Source organism: Urocampus carinirostris, chromosome 1 (assembly GCF_059441175.1).
Source record: "Urocampus carinirostris isolate Australia breed hairy pipefish chromosome 1, RoL_Ucar_1.0, whole genome shotgun sequence".
Taxonomy (NCBI): Eukaryota; Metazoa; Chordata; class Actinopteri; order Syngnathiformes; family Syngnathidae; genus Urocampus; species Urocampus carinirostris.
In genome coordinates, this window is record NC_142349.1 from 28,621,154 (window position 1) to 28,636,216 (window position 15,063).

The 15,063-nt window shown below is 39.4% G+C and overlaps 1 protein-coding gene across 1 annotated transcript; it reads left to right on the forward strand.

The window, feature by feature from the left end:
• nptxra (neuronal pentraxin receptor a) lies at window positions 1-9,699 on the forward strand. The gene is made up of 5 exons (XM_088333575.1): window positions 1-1,001; window positions 4,505-4,781; window positions 5,009-5,241; window positions 7,761-7,940; window positions 8,129-9,699. Exons 1-5 carry the CDS (start codon window positions 324-326, stop codon window positions 8,357-8,359), a joined length of 1,599 nt encoding a protein of 532 aa, XP_088189701.1. The 5' UTR covers window positions 1-323; the 3' UTR covers window positions 8,360-9,699.
• Window positions 9,700-15,063: the final 5,364 nt, after the last annotated feature.

Sequence of the window (15,063 nt, forward strand, 5' to 3'; positions counted from 1 at the left end):
TTGCCCTAATTGTTATCGCCAGGGTGCATCTTTTCAGTAAGCACATGCGCGCTGCGCACAGCACCAAGGAGGTTGTAACAGAAACCCACTCCGCTTCGAAGCGTTTTGCCGACTCCACGATAACTCCGCCAAAGCACTCTTATGTCCACATCATCTACGTTGGTCGTTTGTTCTTCAGATCAAAAGGCATCAAGTGCATGATTTTGCTGCGTTCAAACACTTTTTGTCCATCCCGGCTTGTTGCTCTTATGATCGGATTTTTTTGATCGTCGATCGTCTCAGCCGCCACCCTGAAGTTCATCGTGATAATCTTGGCCGCCGGCATGGTGGCCTTCATCGGCGCGGTGATCTGCATCATCGCCGCCGTCCACACCGGTAGTGCGAAGGTGGCGCGCCAGCAACTGGCAGCCGACAACCGCTCTCTGTACCTGGCTGGCTCCACGCGGGCTCCCGCAACAAGGGGCTCCGCAGCTAGGAGCGGCACGATGGGCGCTCTCCACGGTTCTGAAGTGCCCGAATCCGAGGCGCCGACTTTTCACGTCGGGCTCGATGGGGTCACGGGATTGACCGGGCACGACCCGGCAGTCAGCCGACTCATTTGCACACCGATTCCGGCCGGAGAGTGCAACCCGAAAAACTTAGAACAAGCGGACGAGTCGTCGCTGTACGCAGGAGAGGACTGGGGATATCTCCGCACCACCGCGGACGAGCTTCGTCAGACAATCCTGCAGCAAAAGGAGCAGATACAATCCGACCAGCGGACTATCAGGGAGCTGACGGGAAAACTCTCCGAATGTGAAAAGGGTCTGGATGGTCGTGGGGGTGATGCCAACAGGCGCAGAGGTGTGTTGGGCATACGGGGAGGAGAGAGCCCGTCAGAGAGGGTGCACCTGGAGCGGGTGATGGTGCGGGACAGCCCCGACCACGTGCTGACTGCACGGGCTGTGGATGAGCTGGAACAGGCCATCAGTCAGCTCAAAGACCGCATAGAAAAACTAGAGGTACGTGCAGGGACAACAGTAATCACCCTCACCCGCAGCCCCCGTTCATGCACAGCAGATGTGTAATGAATCCAACTTCTTATCCCAAAGCGCTCGCATGACTTCCAAGACAGGGGAGTGTTTCCACAATTGAAACTGTTTAAAAAGACCCATGCTGAGAAAATGTCATTTGCTTCGGTAGAAATAGTCATCAGGGACCCTTTCAAGTTTAAAATTGTCACTGTGTACACGTGGTGTTAAAGACAAGTGAGCCTTTGTGAAGGTTAGCAGCATGAAAAATAACTTTCATTAAAAGCAGATAGGGGGTGTTGCTATGTGTGTTTTAGCACAAGTATGACATTTAAAATAAGAAACAACTGGTGAGCCCCTTCACTCTAAGAGAGTACATCTTGACTGATTAATTACGGATAAGTAAAATTGCATTTTACAACAAAAAACTGTTTTGCGAATGATCTCTTCAGCTATTTAAGCCAAGTCAGCAGATTGCCCATCAATTTACAAAAAACGCTAAAAGGATAACATGCCTGGGAGGAGGGAAATGGAGGGGGGAGTGAAGTGTGTGAACAGGAAGCATGGAGATAAAGTAATAGAGGGGGAAAAGAGGAAAAGCAGGCAGGGGTCAGTAACAGGCAGCGTAATATGAAATGTACTCTCATCTGTGCAGATTCTGAAGATTTATAACCCCCCTTTTGTGGAAGGCAACATCATACATAATTCATCAGTTGCCTCTTTGTAGAGCTCCTCACTTTCAAACCAATACTCGTGTAGCCTAATTTTGCAGATTACAGTCATTTTTTCTCATGTTGTTTCATGCCTTAACTGTTCTTTTTGTCCTGATTTTTTTTTTAAAATACTGCAAGATCACATTGCACACGATGTTGTTTTCTTGAGGAGCCATCACCTGTGTTTTTCTCTCAACAACATAGTCACGTTTCTACGAGTGGGTACTAGGTCCAGCAGCCATATCGTGCTCAAATCAGATTGTGTTGTCATGGCCGATTTGTAAAACAGATGCTTTTGAAGACAGGCTAACAACAATAAAAAACATGTCTACATATTGATAGGTTGATTTTCAGCAAGATTGCATAATGCACATTTTATGATCAGTTGTGAAAGCTTTATTTTTATTAATTGCCGATTCTCAAAGTATTTAGTGCTTCCACATTCATGCATTTATATATAAATCCAGAAGAAGCAACTAGTATGAATTAGTTTCCCTCTTGAATACGGATTGTTTATCTTCATGTGTAAACAAATACCAGCCTCAAGCTCAATCTCGGGCAAAGCGAAAAAAAAGGAAATATTTGAGAATAGATTCCCAAGCTATCAAAGAACCATACGAAGGATGGTGTTCTGTGCTCTGCCGTGTTATCAGAAAGTACATCACTAAAATATTTATGTTGCGGGTTATGAGCACACGTACAAGCTTTAACCAATGTGCAGCCAGACGCTTATTTTCTATACATTAGGGTCACATATGGAGTGTAGCTTACACTCGCTCACCACTGGTAAGAAGCGGTGTACAACCTTAAATGGTCACCAACTAATCACGTAGTCACATATTGGAATATTCTTTGACAAAACATGCACCAACTGAACATGCACTCTCCATACAGGGAGGCTAAAACAAGGACCCAAACCAATTACTCACTAATTAAAAAATGCAATTTATTTTATATATGTTGGAATCCAAAACAAATCTTAACTATAAGACACTGGTGCATCTCGAAAAATGAACGAGAATAAGAATGCTTCCAGTTTATGTATCTGTTTTAGATGAACAGGATGAATACTAGTAAACTGTTTTTTGAAGATTAAATACATGTCTTTATCGCTTTTGCCACGACTCACCAGTGATGACTGTCTTCTGTTTTTATGTATGCAAGACTTCCCCACCCCTCGGGTTAAAAGTGTTAGCAAGTTCCTCGTAGAATCTGCAAATCGGGCACAGTAGCAATCAGAATTCTTTCCTCGCAAACGTTAATGTAAAAAAACATTTGGATCAATGTCATTTCCCCATTGTCATTTGTGTATTACTCTCACCTGCCATATTTGATATGACCACCACGTCTAATTCCACATTAAAGTAACAGTTATAAATGATCCCGCTTTTTTTCTATAGTGTCTAACCACGAACTTATATTAAACTGACAAAAAATAACATATGATGAGAAGAAAGTGGAACCTAGAGCATGGAAAAGACAATGGCAGGTTATTTATTCCTAATTTCCTGCTAGTGTATCCAAGCTGAACTACTCTATGTGTTTATTTGCAACAAGTAAAGGCCCGGTCACACAGCCTTTCGCGTCTGTATGTGTGCGGTTTTTTTTTTGCCCGTGGTTGCCCGCGGTGGAAAATGTGCAAAATTGGCCGGCGACTGTTCCGCGTCCTTATCGCGGGTAACCGCGGCTGCATCGCTGTGCCGCCCGTGGTTACCCGTGGTCTAAATTTTTGAGCAGCGCAAAACTTTTTCGCGCGGCCTACCGCGTGTGAATTTCATACCACGTGTAAAGCACGGCTGTATCACGTCTGTATCGCGATCTCAAAGCGTCCAACAGCGTCTGCTTCACGGGCAGAAATATCTGGCCGTGATTAAGCCGCGATACGCCCGTGAAAGGCTGTGTGACCGGGCCTGTAAGCAAATGCCCTCATAAAATAAAACCCTTACGTTTTAATTTTTGAGTTACAGATTTGAAGCAAAAACATACGTAGCAGTCTGTATATGTTAAATCAAATTGACATTGAATGTCGCATACGCTACTACTGTTTATGAAATTTGACTGCAAAATCAAATGTCAGAATAATCGGATGTGGATTGTACACCTTCTAAACAAGAACATGGTTTTAGTGAGATGAATTCCAGAAGCATCACTTTTACATAATGCTTGTCCCGGGGAAACTGATTGAATTCTTCTATATATTGACCTCTATCTATATTACCTTATGCAGTACATTTAAGAATAGTGTAAAATGGGAACAACAATTCAAAACATAATTGGTAATTTTGCTGCTCTATTTAATCTTGTTTTAAAGGTTTTTTTGTTGCCTAATCTTGATTTTTTTTTCTTCATGTTTTTTTTTTCCTTTTTGGACATGATGCAAAAAATCCCATTTCAAATTTAACAAACCACCCAAATGAAAAAAAAAGATTTGGCAGGTTTGAGCCAAAGCGTTCAGACATTATATGTATCCATTTATTTATTTATTTATGTCTTTATTTAGATATTTATTCATTTATTCATTCCTTTATATTTTTTCCTTTCAGCCATGATGAAAAAAACATCACATCACATAATTGACAACCCCCCCAAAAAGACGAAAGGAATTTCTTCTGATTAGCATTTTTAAGTGTGTTTCAAGACCTAGAAAGAAATAAGGGTGCCGCCAATTAAGTCAATATAATCTTTAAAAAGAAACATTTTCCTAAATGTTATGATATGTTCTTCCTTCCCTGTGAAATTGCGATCACAATAATGTCTCCATGTTGTCTTCTTGCTCTATAGGTGGACATAAATCTATTTCCTCACAACCAAACAGACTTTGACGCTTCCACAATACTGGATGACGGCAGAAAATCCTTTGGCCCCAAAACTTCGGCCGGGCAAAAAATGGGTACAGAAAGCCATTGGAGGATTGAGGACCTGGAAGGGGAGCTGGAAAAGAAGGTTGATCTGTTGGACAAAGAAAGAAAAGCCTTGAGGCTGGAAACTCAAAGGCACCAACAGGAAATGGAAGAGGGAATCAAGAAGTTACATCATCGACTCTCGGGGCTGGAGGAAGGTACTTCTCAAGAGAGCACAAATAGAAAGATGTAATCACAAAATGTGTTACGTTGTTGATACATGTCAGATAAAGTTATAGGTTTAGCTTACAAAGCAAGCCTGTTAATAAATTAGGACCTGCTAAAAAAATCAAATGTACACTTAGAAAACCAGTACAAATGTTACCTATTAAAAAAGGCTTTTGTCCTTTTTACTGACGCTCTTTTGCATTCCTGTCTGTTTTAGCTGATCATTTTCCAGAGGGCTGCAGACTATCTTTCCCATATCGTACAAACTACATTTACGCTAGGGTTAAGAAGTCCATCCCCAAGTTAAGGGCCTTCACTTTCTGCCTTTGGATACGTCCCACTGAAGGAGGTATCGGGACGCCCATTTCCTATGCTGTTTCTGAGCAACCCAATGAACTGGTGCTGCTACAAGGTCTGCACACGCCAACCGAACTGCTTATCAACGACAAGGTACTGAAACAGTCTGAGGCATCTTTTGTTTTACATTTTAGTTATTTTCCATAAGAGGTCACCTGTTATGGGTGTTTTTGCAACAATAAAAAAAAGAAAAATGGGCTGGGCAATATTGCTTAAAGTCAATGTCAGTATAAATTGAGCATTTTGACCTTCATAAGGATGAGAGCATATTGTATTATTTTGATAAATACTGTATTTCTCAGATGACTGCTGTATATCTTTGCTGAAAACAATAGCAGAAAATGCACATTTGTTTTATTTATTGACCAACTGGTGCACATTCTTTTCTGTGAAATATAAAAGTATGAAAATCCCTTGTTACCATTTAAATTTAAATATTCTAAATGGTTTGCATTACATGAACATTTCCGCATTGCAGGCTGCGTCTATGACACTGGACTCAGTGGCTAGTGTCCCGTCTGGGACAATAGCATTAGTGGATGGCGTTTATGGCAATTTAAAAAAAGGAATTTTACGACTGAGGAATAATAAATTAAATATTGTTGTGCATTTCAATAATGGTAAATTTTGTGTTTATTTCTTTAAGGAACACTGTGTATTATTTAGAACCTCTTAGTCGTGAAAAGAACTACGATAATTAAAAAACAAAACAATATTCATTTAAACGTAAAGCTATCATTTAAACATGCATTGCTGCTAAGTGTTAATATGCTGTTAAGTTTTGTTGCACATTGTTTCATTGCACTATTGTTATAACTTAGGCCAGTATCGAAGCACTAAATTGTAAATATGTTTGCATTCTTATCCTAACAGTCGTTTTTTTACTTAAAAGTCTTTATTACATGTGTACCCTAAAGCCACATGTCTAATCTTGTTGCATACGATGTTTCACAATGCTGATATAAATGACAACAAGGACATTTCAATTATATTCAATTTGTTTAAAATACTTGCAGGTCAATAAAATGGTATTCATGTTACATGGCATAAGACTCACCTAGAGCAAGCTGACATGATTTGCTGCCATCCAGCTGCTCAGGTCAAATGGATTACAGATGTTTTAGTTTTTCACTAAAGAACATTTCAAAATTTGCAATTACAATATCAAATACTGCAATGCACACATATTTATCTTTATTTAAACACACAATATCAAAACATTTTCCTATGGTGTCAACAGAAAGACCGTATCCAAGCACACAAGTCAAGTCAAGTCACATTTATTTATATAGCCCTTAAACACAAAAATGTATCTAAGGACTGTACAGGATTACAATTACAAAAGTGCACAGTTACCTGATACTAAACCGGCATGCGGGCAAGGAACAACTCAAAAACCTCAGCGTGAGGAAAAAAGAGAAACCTTGAGAAAGGACCTCACACGTGGTAATCCCCCTTCCAGGATTGACCAGGGTGAATTACAATTAGCATTACTGTACAAGGAATAGTAAACATTAGGTAAGATGTTGAAGATGTCCGGAAAGAGCATGACAGCAACGATGCCCCCAGCCTGTAAACTAGTCCAGAAAGTCTATTACGGCCACGACGCAGCTTCCCATCTCTGCCAGCTGGTAAATGCAGGGGTTGACATGCTTCAGGTCAGACGCTGGTCCGCTGAATCATCTCAAATCGTCCTTCTTCCTCGTATCGCCACCAGGCAGGCAGTCGGAAAAAGACAGGACAATACAGAATATGAGGTGGGCATCAATCATAAGCTTTGGAATAGAAGTGTGTCTTAAGCCTTGATTTAAAAACTTCCGTTGAGGTTGCAGATCTTATCTCCGGAGGCAGGGCGTTCCATAACACCGCGGCCCGGATGGAGAATGCTCTCGAGCCTGCAGACTTCTTGTCTCTCGGAGTCACAAGTAGACCGGCATTTTCCGAGCGCAGACTCCGTGCAGGAACATAGGGGGGAAATCAAATCAGAGAGATAAGAGGGTGCAAGCCCATACAAACATTTATATTTTAATATGAGAACTTTAAAGTCACATCTTAAGTGGACTGGGAGCCTGTGCAAGTTGGCCAATACAGGAGTAATATTCTCAAACTTTTTGGTCTTAGTCAGAAGTCTAGCTGCCGCATTCTGAACCAGCCACAAACTTTTAATGCTAGACATCGGGAGACCAGAAAGCAATACATTACAGTAATCAAGCCGAGAAGTAATAAACGCATGAATTAAAACCTCTGCATCTGATTGGGACAGCAACGAACGAATCTTCGCAATATTACGGAGGTGGTAAAAAGCTATTCTAGTAATATTTTTCACGTGTAACTGAAACGACAGATTAGGATCAAATATAACACCTAGATTTTCAATCTTTATATTGCTATAAAGAGCAATAACAATACCGCAAAAGACGATATCCCCTTGTCTGCCTTCAAGGGTGATCGACTGCAACACTGACCTAAAATATATTTTAACGAGCCAATCATACTAAAGATGCCCCAAGGATCAACTTAGCCTTGAAGCCAGCAAAATTGCAGGCAGTGAAATGTTACATAATGGGGATGAATACCTAATTTTGCATGTGTTTCTTCTGCCTCGCCGCTAGGTGGCTCAACTACCACTGAACCTTTCGAAAGGTAACTGGCAGCACATATGTGTGAGCTGGAACCAGAAAGGAGGAGACTGGCAGGCATTCCAAGGGGGAAAACTAAAGGGAGAGGGCCACAGCCTATCTTCTGGCCATTATATCAGACCTGGAGGAGTGTTAATCCTCGGCCAAGAGCAGGTATGTGCATTGACACATTGAGAGAATGAATAGTTTGTAAACGATTGATGGAGGTGGGCTTCGGCCTCACCGTTGACGTTTTTCATAAGCTTAGGATCTCAGCTCGTAAGTCTATTAATCGCAAAATGTGTTTTTTGGGTCAGCAGCCCGAGAAATGTGCCTCTCACTGAGCTCATTTTTCAATCTAGGATTCCCTTGGTGGAGGCTTTGATTCAACTCAAGCTTTAGTTGGAGAGTTGTCCCAATTGGCTCTTTGGGACCGTGTCCTGTCCGCCGAGCAGGTGGCCAGTTTGGCTCGTTGTGGAGCGGTGACCCAGGGCAGCGTGGCTCCGTGGACTGAGAGTGGAGTGGAGGTTTATGGTGGAGCCACCAAACACCCAGGGGAGCCTTGTAGTAAACACAGCCACAGCTCCAAGTGACAGATGGAGCTTTTGAGGAGAAGGAAGCTTGCAGGAAGACGGAATGTTTCAGCCTTTTTCAAAACAAAAAGTTAGCATTCCTTCGTGTTATTATTGGTACTAGAAATGTTACAATCTGGTACACCAGAAATGTCCACAACTATTTTCCGGTGACAAATTTTAAATACACTTTAAATTTTAAAGGAGACATACACTTAAACAACTCCCTGTGCGTGTTTGTAAATTTTTATTATGGTGAAATGCAATGGCATAGTTTTGGCATGGATGGAAGGAACGTATCACCACGATACAATGATTGTCCCCACCAATATTAGGTGATCAATTTTAAAAATGCGCAATGTCCCCACCAATTCTCAACTCAAACTTATGCCCTTAGTCAAATGAAATGAAATGATCTGCATTGCATGCAAATGGCATTACACCAGTTTGAAATAAACATTTCTGGTATTTTAAAACATTCAGAAACGCTCAAAATGTACCAGTTGAAAGCATTTATGAGAATGCAACATGCAAAGTTTTGATGTTATTGTTCTGAACATGAGGATTATTGAGTACAATTTGTTTTTGTAAAGCAACCTGGCCTTTTGACAGATGTGTGCCAATGTCGGTTATCTGTTACAATAAGGTTCTCTGTGTGTACTGATTTACATATCTTTTCCAGGGTGCAATAAATGCACCAGCTTCAGCCCTAAGCCTAGGAAGGATATTTTTTCTTCACCTTTGGCCTGTCAGTGAAAGCTGACATAACAGTAGAGACGTATGCTCTATAAAATGCAAGTTGTCACTTACGATATTTGGGAAAACATATATTATTATTTCATTCCTGATTCATACCAGCAGTAATGAAAATCACAATATTTGAATGTTAATTAAAAAGAACTTTTTACACACTGCTGAGAGAACGAAAATATATCTGTCAAGGTGAGCTGATGTAAAATGTTTCAAGCGCAGGAAGAATAGTAAGAAGCTGATGAAAGATGAGGAAAAGAAATGAGGAGTATCAAATAAGGGTTTTTTGGGGAGTCCATAAACATTCCAAGCTGCATAGTATTTGCGTACTTGTAATGTCTTGCCAATGCAATGTTTTCATTTTAGATTTGAATATAAATACAGTGCCTATCACATCATCTAAGTGTCTGAATTCCCACCCTTTGAGTCGCTAAATGTGATGCTTGATATGTCTTCTGCAATGCTTTCTAATATAATTTTTTTGCTGACGGTCGGTGTTCTTCAACATTACTTTTTATTATATTTGTTGAAAAAAAGGTCGCTTCATGAATTTTTTTAGACTTGTCATTAAAATCTGACTAAGAAAATGGTTGGAAATGTAAGAAAAATAACCCAATCCGTACATTAATTACACATCTCAACCATTATGAACCAAGGGGGCTCATGCTCGTTCAGCATGTGTGCTACTTACTAATTGACCGCGTCAAAATTATCTACTCACCCCTAAAAGTGCAAAACTTTTTAATTATTTTTCCATCGATTGATGATTCTTTGCACATTATTCAGTACTACAAAAAACAGAGAGGAATTAATATTCAAATGCAGTCAAGCTTTAAGAAAGTCATGTAATTGAATGGTGGCTATTATTCACAATGCACGCTTAAGTAAGTCAAATATGTCAACTTCAAAATAAAATACACAATATGATAGTCAAGTTGTGATAAGTGTCAACACCAGGACTCAACTCAAGTCAGTTTTTTTGAATTGCTAATGTTTTTCTCCAATGGCACTATTGCAAGAAATCATAAGTAACGCAGTTCAATTGATGGATTTTTTTTATTTTTTTTTGCATTTGTAAGACATACATTTTATGAAAAGTACACGGATATGCAATTACTATGAAATACTCCTTCAATCATATGTAAAGATGAAGAATTTAAAAATATACATCAATAATTGAAATTAATTTTTGTTTCTCATACAAAAGTGTGAGGTATCCAATTAAATGAGCAATGTTGATGTTCATGCTGACATGTTACATATGACTGCAACAGTAGATGGCTCTATGTGCGACAAATACAGAACATTGAAGAAGCTTTCCCGTGATCAACAGGTCACACCTCTGCGATCGACCCGAACAGTAAAACACGATCGACATAATGAGCACCCCTGTTATAGAGATTAAAGCCTTTGACTCAAAAATTAGTTTGTATTCTGCCGGCCATTGTAATTTTAGATTTCTAATCATCAAATGTGTAGTGTGGGTCAAACGCGGTACATGCAAATTCATTGGAGGGACCTGTTTGGAAAATAAAATTGAGAAACGTTGCTGGCCAGTAAAAATCGTCTGTTGGTGCTGCCAATTAATTGATGCGGCGATATAAACTTACATATTTCAGGTTCTTGTTATTCTCATCTGTGATTATTTCTTATAGCATCATTGCCCACCTGTTGCGTTTGTTGGTTGCGCGTAATTTCCACTTATTCGTGTCCTTGTTGAATCCAAAATATTTTTTTGGATTACAAGACTCATACTTAATTGTTGTGAGATGTGGCAACGTAGCAGCGCAACCATCGGCTCTCGACTGCAAATATATAGTTGAAGAAGAACAGTTCAAATTTGCCATACATCATTGTGATGCAGAGTCAACACCATAACGTATTTTGCTCATGTTGAAAGGATTTAACCGTGCAGACATTTTATGTAATGCAACATTTTTAAAAGTGAAATACCAAAACATCTTGTGCCTAGTATTGTTTTTATGTATGTGTTCTATTGCGCAATGATGATGAGGCTGATGTTTATTTCGTTCAAGTCATGGCTTTTTGAAACATTATACAAGTGTTGTGATATTATTGTGAAAAAAATGTAATGTCTATTTGGGGATGTTATTTGTTCTGTTTGAACTTGTTGAATGGTATACGTCTAAACTGTTATAAACATATAAACATGTGTTTATATCTATATCTATCTGTATATATATATAGATATATAGATATATAATGTATCTGTGTTGTACTTGTTCATCATTTATTACAAATAAATACACTTTTCACCTATATATTGTCAGTCCATTCATACTAAAATAGAGAGACAAAATGACAGGATGTACAAATAAAGGTGCTTTATTTATAGTGAAAGAGTCCCCAACCTTTAAAATTGTATATTTGGCACTACGCCTATTACGACAATGTTCGAAAGCAAAGTATCGATTTTCATCACTGAGAAAAGGAGACGATGCTGTCAAAGCACTTTGTGGATTTTGTAAGTAGAAAAGAGCGGTACGAGTTCAAGACCATTTACAGGGCTGCACTTACAGTGAGGCAAAAATAAAACCCTTGTCCTGGAACGATACTGACTCTTTTGTCTAGTAAAGAAAAACATCTACTCTCTCTGTGGCTTTTATGTTCTTCAGATTATACTAAAGGTTTGCAGCAGACATTAAAACGGATGGATTTTTTTTCACCCAGGCTCTGGTGGAAGCCAGTGAGCAATACAACTTCAGGTTGTACCTAGGTTTATGCACATTATCTTGTTTCCTGAGTTTACATAAATAAATATATGACAATAATTAAGGTGAGAATCTTGTGTTTGTTTATAAGTAAAGTAAATATTTTCTTTCTATTTAATTAAAAAAAAAAAAAGAAGGAAAATTCCCAACCTCGTACACACTCAAACACTAAACGGTGTGTGTGACGAAACATCAAGAGAAAAAAATGTATTGACTAAAACATCAAAATGTTTTTTGGGAGACATTCAGGTGAAAGCACAAAACACTGAAGGAGCATTTATAGATCTGAGTGGAATGTCTCTTGAGGGAAACGATAATAGATTTGAGTCACATTTGCTCAATCACTGGACAAGTCCAACGTGTGTTTTGGAGGACACTTCAGCAGTTAATACTTTTGGGGTTGCTAAAATTACATCGCAGAAACAATTGAAGTTGCACACAACCTGTGTTGTATAGTAAGGCTGTATACAAGACTGTCTCCAAATTTTCTAATATTGTGATAGAGAGCGAGGCAGGTCATGAAAATATATACTTTGAGATTGGAATTGCTTGGAATTTTCCATTCTTTGACGAAAGAAAACTTTGAAGGATAGAATGTTGTTGGGTTTTTTCTCCAAGCAAAAATCACTATCTATAACCTTCTTGATAGCTCGACTATACTTTCTTTTTACTGTGCAACTCAATTGATTAATAAAAAATGTTTGACTTCTCATGGAAAGCACACTATTGTCTGGGTGAACCCAAACCTTTGAATGGTAGTACTTATATGGAGATGAAAAGACGAAAGAAAAAAAAAAAAAGTTTATCTTCCGCACAAAATGTAACAGGTTTGGTTTGAATGGCACATCCAAGCTTTCATTGGGACACATGTACACATGTACAATTTATTTTATATTTAAGATATGCTAGGAAAGCAAAGTTCAACATAAGGGGCTTGCTCTAATATTTTCTTGGTTATTCAGAGCCAGATTGTAGCATAGGCAAATTGAGGGGTTGCCTAGTGAGGCACTTTTCTGCTTTTTTTGGGTACTGCTTTACGTTTTTAACTTAAATAAAGTAAATAATAGCAACAGTTTTTCCAGGCAACTTATCATTGTGTTGTGCTTTTACCAAAATGTATATCCTCCCATGAAATAAATACAACATTTATTCCTGAATGGTTTGTTGAATGTATTGAGTGGCAGACATCTTTTTTTTTTTCATTTTGAGCATCACTCTTTCAGCTCCTCGCAACAGTAAACAACTTCAGTACGACGGTTGCTCGGTGAGTAGTGTTTATTTCAAAAAATATGCATTTATATTTTTTATTTTTTATTTTACTGACCCATATTTTAAAATTGTTATTTATGTATCATATTGTATTTATTCATCTCATTATTTATTCAAATACATAAGTAATTTGAATATAAATACAATAATATGCAAGATCTTTTACCTATCAAAGGGCTTTTAACGTGTCAGAAAAGCCAAGGACGTAACGTCATAGCACAAAATAAAGTTTTTCAACAAAAATATGAAAGCCACAAGTGATACAATGCAGATTGCACAATGTGTTACTCATAATTTTGGAACGCAATCGTTTTTCCCCAATGATTTAGGATCTGGTGTCAGTATATTTGCGGGCAAAGTGCTCTGCAACACTTCAGAGGCCGCTGCCCATCAATGACGAGACCCAGCTTAACTCCGAAGAGTGGGATGACAAATTTAATGGTGAACAGATGATGAAGGTGCTGTATCCAAGTCAATTCTGGAAGCTTCGCCTGCTACAGGTAACCATGTAAACCATATATATGGGTTTCATATTGGGGAGCAAACCTGGAGAGGGATGGCAGTACTTCTAAATTAAAGTTTAGTAGACACTCAACTGTGGTATATGGTAAATGGTCTGCATTTATATCGCGCTTTTCAAATCAATTAAGACCTCCCAAAGCGCTTTACAATTTTCTTCACACTCACCCATTCACACACACAAACTCACACACCAATAGGAAGTCAGCCATGCAAGGCGCCTACCTACTTATTGGGGGCATTAGGGATTCAATGTCTTGCCCAAGGACACTTCGCCGGGAATCGAACCTGCGACCTCTTGATCCCAAGACGAGCGCTCTACCTCCTGAGCTAATGAAAAAAACAAAAGAACTGATTCTGGATTTCAGAAGGAATGGCAGGAATCCAGCACCACTCACCATAAAAGGAGACTGTGTAGAGAGAGTCCACTCTTTCAAATTTCTGGGTGTGCACATATCCGACGACCTCTCCTGGTCTGCAAACACCAGAGCGGTGGTAGGGAAGGCCCAGCAGCGACTGCACTTCCTGAGATTGCTCAGGAAAAATAACCAAAAACAGCAGCTGCAGGTGTCCTTCTACAAAGCCACAGTGGAGAGCATCCTAACATACTGCATCATGGTGTGGTATGCTGGGTGCACAGCAGCAGACAGGAAAAAGCTCCAGAGGATCATCAAAACAGCCCAGAGAATCGTCGGCTGCTCTCTGCCCAGTCTGGAGGACATTGCCTGCTCTCGCTACCTCAGCAGAGCAGAAAACATCATCATGGACTTTTCTCACCCCGGCCACCACCTCTTCGACCTGCTGCCTTCCGGCAAGCGCTACAGGTCACACAAAGCAAAAACAAACAGACTCAGAGACAGTTTCTTCCCCACAGCCATTACCACCCTAAACAGACACCGCACAAAAAAACTGAAAACTGTTGCAAAAAACTACCTCACACGAATGTAAAATGGTACTCACGTACATGCTGTCTGCACTATGTTTGTTCACTGCTCAAAACAGACACAGCACAAAAAACCTGAAAACTTGTGCCAACACTACCTCATACGAATATAATGGTACTAATGTCTATCTTCTTGCACATGTCGACTGCACTACGTTTACTGCTCACCTTGCACAATGTCTGACCATTTCCTTTTTTCTGCACTATGTTGTCTATGTTTGCACCAATGCATATGCTGACTATTTTTTGCACTATGATGACTTTGCACGAAATGCAATATTGCACAACCCTTACGATACCAACGGTATCACGACAACACTGTATGTAACATCCCACATGCCGACATTTCTTGTGTAAATACCATGTAAATTATAACTATAGCCTTATCCCCCTTGTTTTATAACCTTATCTTCTCTGTTCCTTTATCTTCTTGGCTCATACCTCACTGTGAATGTGTAAAACTGGAGTGTCATGCCCAATTTCGTTGTCACAATATGTTAACCCATTTTGTA